Raw genomic sequence first — 5313 nt, forward strand, 5'->3', positions numbered from 1 at the left:
CTGAGGCAGCAGCCGCGCTCCCTGCGTGGTGCGGGAGCCCCGAGCCCCTGCGCCTGCCCATCGGGGCCAGAGAGAGGGGTCTGTGTTTGGGGCAGGCTTCAGCCCAAAAGGTCACCCCCGGCTCTGGCATCGCCCCCGGCGTCTCCCATGGGGGAGGAGAAGAGGAGACACCATTCGCCAGCCACCTCAAATATTCCACCCCCGGAAGGGCGTCAGCAGCGCCTGGAAGGGTTGGGAGCAGGGGGCGATGGGGGCAGGAGGGGAGGGGAGAGGGTGAACAGCATCAGCATTGGTGCTCAGGCAGATTTGGGGTGCTGGGGGCTGACCTCCACCCCCCCGGCCAAACACTGGAGGGGAGCAGTGGCATCACCAACCCACGCTCAGGGCATCCCTTCCTTTCCTCACCCCGTTATTTCCCCCTCCTATCGCTCATTTTGGAGCACAGGGGGGTTCTCCTGCTCTCCTCTCCCTGGGGTTGGGGCAGCCCCAGCCCCATGCACCCCACGTTCAGCCTGGCCAGGGCTTTCCTCCCTCTCCCCTCACCCCTTTTTCGGTTCATAGGTGCCCGCTGTGGGTCTCAGCGAGGGGCTGGGTGTGCAGGTCATGGCCTGGGGCACATGTGAGGCCTCCCCAGGGCTTTTTCGGGTGCTGAGAGGAGGTGCAAGTGATGGGGACAAGGCCCCACGTTGGTAACGGGGAACAGGATGCGATTCCCAATCTTTCAAGCCATCCCAAGGGATTTGTTACCCATCCTAGAGGATCCCCAAGGGGTTTCCATCCCACTGCACGTCCCAAAAGACGCAGCCATAGCGGCAGCACAGGGCTACAGCCCGTGCCCGGGTGCTGGGTGGAGCCCGGCCGATAACATCGCCCCGCAGGGGAAAAAGAGTGAGAAAATCTGGCTGAGCAAGAAGCGTCTCCAGCTGCAGCCGCTGCCATCGCCCCCGGCTCCTCTCCTCCTCAGGAGAAAATTTCCAGCCCAGGGATGCTCACGCCATCTCCTCCAGTTCCTCTCTTGAAACCCTGGGGGGCTGCAGACCCCACCGGGCATCTCAGAAACCCCGGTGCAATGGGATGGTGTCGGTTTGGGACGCTCCTTTAACCACCTCCTGCTTGCTGGGAGTTGAAGGCAAGGAGATGCCCACCCAGCACCACGAGCCAGAGATGCTGGTGGTGCTCATAGGGGTTGCTCCGGGCTCTGGCTGCTGCCCCAGCACCCGGGTGGGCTTCCCAGCACGTGAGGATTTGGGGAAACTTCAAAACACGCTGCGTTTTGGGGGATTGGAGCAACAAAATTCAGATTGGGCTGCTTGGTGACGCTCGCAGGGTGGAGACGGTGTCTCCGTGTCACCCTCGTCCGCCTCCGTTCCAGATAAAAACCTTTTCTTAGCTTCTCGTAAATCTTCTTTTCTCCGTGGTGTTTTTCTGTGCCCCGTTGGCACAGGCGCTGCCAGGCCGGGGTTGGCTTACCCAGCAGCGTGGCTTGAGGTGGCTTATCAGCTTCTGGAGATCAAAGCGTGTCCTGTTTGCTCCGTGCTCTTTGAAACAGCCCCTTTTTTAAAAAACAACAACAAAGAAGAGCTCCTCGTGCGGAAAACAAAAAATCCTCCATTTTTTGGCCTGTTTCTAAGGTTGATATTTGGGGCTATCCCCTTGTCAAACCCAAACGGTGGCTGCGGAGAGGCGATGCCAGGCTGGGGTCCCTGGGGTGGTGTCCCCATGGGGATGGTGCAGGTTTTTGGAGGTTGTCTCCCTCTCCTCACCCAGGTGCTGTCCCATAACCTGTACACGGTGCTGGGCATCCCCCACGACCCCGTGGCGCTGGAGGAGCATTTCCGCGATGACGACGACGGGCCGGTGTCCAGCCAGGGCTACATGCCCTACCTCAACAAGTACATCCTGGACAAGGTGAGCCCCTCGGCCACCCCCACGTCCCAAACCTTGCATCTCAGGTGGGGACACCGCGGTCCCTGCTCTGCGCCCTCATCCCCATTGCAAATCCCTCTGCTTTTGGAGATCCCACGGGTGGGGAATAAAGGATGCTGAGAGTTGGGGAACGCTGAAATGAGTGGGAAATGTTTAATACCCAGTGCCTCCTTGGCAAGGATGAAGTCAACACTTACCATTGAGGTTCTGGCTGGAAATGCATCTCCACCAGCCTTTCCTAAAGGGCTTGGTGAGAGCAATCACCCAGCAGCTCGTTCCAGCCCTGTTTTCCTCTCCCCTCCTGCTCAGACTTGAGGTGTGACCTCATTTGGCAAGGAGGAGGAGGACGAGGTGCCAGGGCGGGAGCAGAGGTTGGGGCGGGCAGGGTTTTTTTTTCGTCCCTTTTTCCACCGCTCAAAGGCACCTTTGTTCGGCGCTGCGAGACGTTGCGGCCGGGCGCTCGCTTCCTCCATGCGAGGAGAGGAAAAATGCCTGACAGCTTTCTTCCACTCCCATACAGAAAGAAGCGGAGGGGCCCAGAGCTGGGTGCAGTTAACCCTTCCCTCCCTCCGTGCCCCTCTGGGGTGTGCGATGCTCCATGCCCATCTCCATCCTTGCCTTGCCCAGGAGCTGCCCAGCCTGGTCCAGGGATGCTGAGAGGATCTGGGCAGAGCCTTCCCCAGCTCCCTCTGCCCCAAGCCAATCTCCCCATCACAAAGCAGCCAAAAATCCTTCCCATTTCCCATGTGGTTCTTTGGGAGACAACCTTGAAACCCCCTTTCTTCTGGTTTTGCCATGGCTAATAAAATGCCTGCGTAGGGGAAGTGGGTTTTCCTGGTAAAAGGGGCTTTCAGTTTTCTGCCACCCAAAGGCTTTTCTCTGGCTCCACCGCTGCAGGCTGTAGTTTGCCCTTATGCTGGCAGTGCACAGCTGTGGATGGAGCAGCCAGATGTGGCCAGATGTGGCCAGGCTCCTTTGGTCCCCATCAGTGCTGCACTGTCCCACTCCAGTTGTGGGTACCACTATCAATGAGGGGACAGATTTTGGGTGTCAGGGTTTCTGCCCACCCTCCGTAGCCCCACAGCTCCATGCTCACCCCCTCTGCCTCCTGCCCGCAGGTGGAGGAAGGGGCTTTTGTCAAAGAAAACTTTGACGAGCTCTGCTGGACCCTGACGGCCAAGAAGAATTACAAGCCAGACCGGAACGGGAACAGCGTGATATCCCACCAAGACGCCTTCAAGCTCTGGTGTCTCTTCAACTTTCTGTCTGAAGACAAATACCCCCTGGTCATGGTGCCCGATGAGGTAGGACCTGGCTCTCCCCCACCACCCCAACCCCATCCTCCCAGGGCTCTGCGTTTGGGGATGACGCATCCCCCTATCACTTCCTGGCATGGCCCACCACATCCTGCGAGATGCGGTGCTCCAGGAGATGGAGCAGGCCTGGGGTGCAAGGAGGGGGGTGAGGAGGACCCCTCCAAAACATTGCAGCCTCTCAAGCATAGGTGTCGTGGAAGATGAGGTGTGGGCAGGTCCATGTTGCTCGTCTATGGCCCAAGGAGCTTTTGCTTGCTGTGAAACGAATGTGCCGCCTCTCAGAGCCCAAACCAAGGAGCAGCCACGGCTCAGCTCCTCCTGGGGCTGATCCTTTGCCCTAAAGCCCTTCCCTCTCACCCAAGAGTTGAGCTGAGCATGGCCTTGGAGGACTCCTCCTGACTTTCATGGAGGAGAAAGAGAAGATGACGAGAAACCCTTAAAAATCTGGTGCAAAGGGGGGTTTCTCCCCATAAAATCGCTGTCAGGATGAAGGCGGTGGCAGAGCAGACCCCGCTGTGCCTCTCCGTGCCCGCTGCCACCAAGCGCTCACCCCCTGCCCAGCACCCAGAGGGTTAAGAGCGAGGTGCCCATGCAAGCAAAGCTTCAGCGATCTCCAAATCCCCAAATTCCACGCAGCATTTGGAGGGGGAGGCTCTCAGAGACCAAACCCCCATGAGAAGAAGGGACAAGCGCAGAAGCCAACGAGGAGCTGCCCTTCTGCTTCTGCACCGCCAACCTCCTGAGATCAGCAGAAAAGCCCCAAAAAGAAAAAGGAGAAAAGGGCAAAGACAAAGAGGCAAGAAGAAGTGCAGCGCTGCGCAGATGTCGGACGGCAACCACACTTCCTGCTCCCCGGGAGAGGGGTTTCCTGTTCCCCAGCCCATGACAAACTGAATCATCTTGCTGCTTATGAAAAAGAAGAAAAAACTACGCTGTGTTAAATTCTTGCTCTTCTCCAAGTTAAATGGTGTAAAATAACCCAGCTGGGTGCAGGGACTTTGCTGTGTTTCACCCTTCTGCGTGGCTCTGCTGTCACCCGCGCCTTGGTCCCTAGATCGTGGGTTAGAGGAGAGCTGGCAGCAAAACCTGAGCTGAAACATCTTCCTGGCATCATTTTAGGTCTCTTGTTTAAAGCAAATTATTTACAGTTTCAAACCAGCTCTCAGCTCCCCCATAGGGACCTCTTGCCCCGCTCCTCCTCGGTGTTTTTACGGCGTGAACTGGAAACCAGAGCGGTGCTGAGGTCGGGGCCGTGGTCTCAGTCACCCGTCCTCTGGGTGGGTTTGGGGCCAGCAGCGCTGGGCTGTTCTCCCTTGGCTTTGCAGACAAAGGAGCCCAAAACATCTCCGCCTCGTGTTTACAAGGCAAAACCTCCCAGTAGCGGTCAAGCTGTGACCCAGCATCAACCTGAGCATGCTTGGCCATGACCGTAACCATTGCACAGAGCTCCTGCAGCTCCAGGGTGCAAGGAAACACGGGTCTGGGCTCTCCAAAACGGGTTGCTGGGGTGGGGACGGCTGCCACCTCGCCCCGTTGCTGAGTTTGCTGTCCCCACAGGTGGAGTACCTGCTGAAGAAGATCTGCACGGCCATGAACGTGGAGCTGAGCTCCTGCGAGCTGGAGGATTTCCTCTGCCAGGAGCCGCAGGGGCAGGGGGGGGTGACGGTTTGGCAGTTCCTGGACATGGTGAACTCGGGGCGCTTCCTGCGAGGCATGGAGCGAGAGGCCGTCAGCATGGCCGTGGAGGAGGTGTACCAGGAGGTCATCGAGGATGTGCTCAAACAGGCAAGGAGTCCCCGTGTCCCCGGGCACAAAGCGTCCCCGCACCCCAGGTTTGACTTCCCCCCCGTGTGTTTTTGGGTGCAGGGTTATCTCTGGAAGAAGGGGCAGCTGAGGAGGAACTGGTCGGAGCGGTGGTTCACGCTGAAGCCCAGCGTGCTGTCCTACTACATGAGCGAGGAACGGAAGGAGAAGAAGGGGAGCATCGTGTTGGACAAGCACTGCTGCGTGGAGGTACGGCCCCAGCTCAGCTCTGCAACAGGAATCACAGAATCACAGAGTATCAGGAGTT

General features: G+C 58.4%; 1 protein-coding gene across 1 annotated transcript in view; it reads left to right on the plus strand.

Annotated features, from left to right (window-relative positions):
• The window catches only part of DEF6 (differentially expressed in FDCP 6 homolog (mouse)), a gene marked incomplete at its 3' end in the record, with an annotated part of 8199 nt that extends 2944 nt beyond the window's left edge, over positions 1-5255 (plus strand). The window contains exons 2-5 of the mRNA XM_010182500.1: positions 1768-1908; positions 3045-3230; positions 4800-5027; positions 5109-5255. Coding sequence (XP_010180802.1) covers positions 1768-1908; positions 3045-3230; positions 4800-5027; positions 5109-5255 — 702 coding nt within the window. The remainder of the gene's footprint in view (positions 1-1767; positions 1909-3044; positions 3231-4799; positions 5028-5108) is intronic.
• Positions 5256-5313: the final 58 nt, after the last annotated feature.

The sequence above is a fragment of the Mesitornis unicolor genome, unplaced genomic scaffold (genome assembly GCF_000695765.1).
Source record: "Mesitornis unicolor isolate BGI_N332 unplaced genomic scaffold, ASM69576v1 scaffold31214, whole genome shotgun sequence".
In the NCBI taxonomy this organism is placed as follows: Eukaryota; Metazoa; Chordata; class Aves; order Mesitornithiformes; family Mesitornithidae; genus Mesitornis; species Mesitornis unicolor.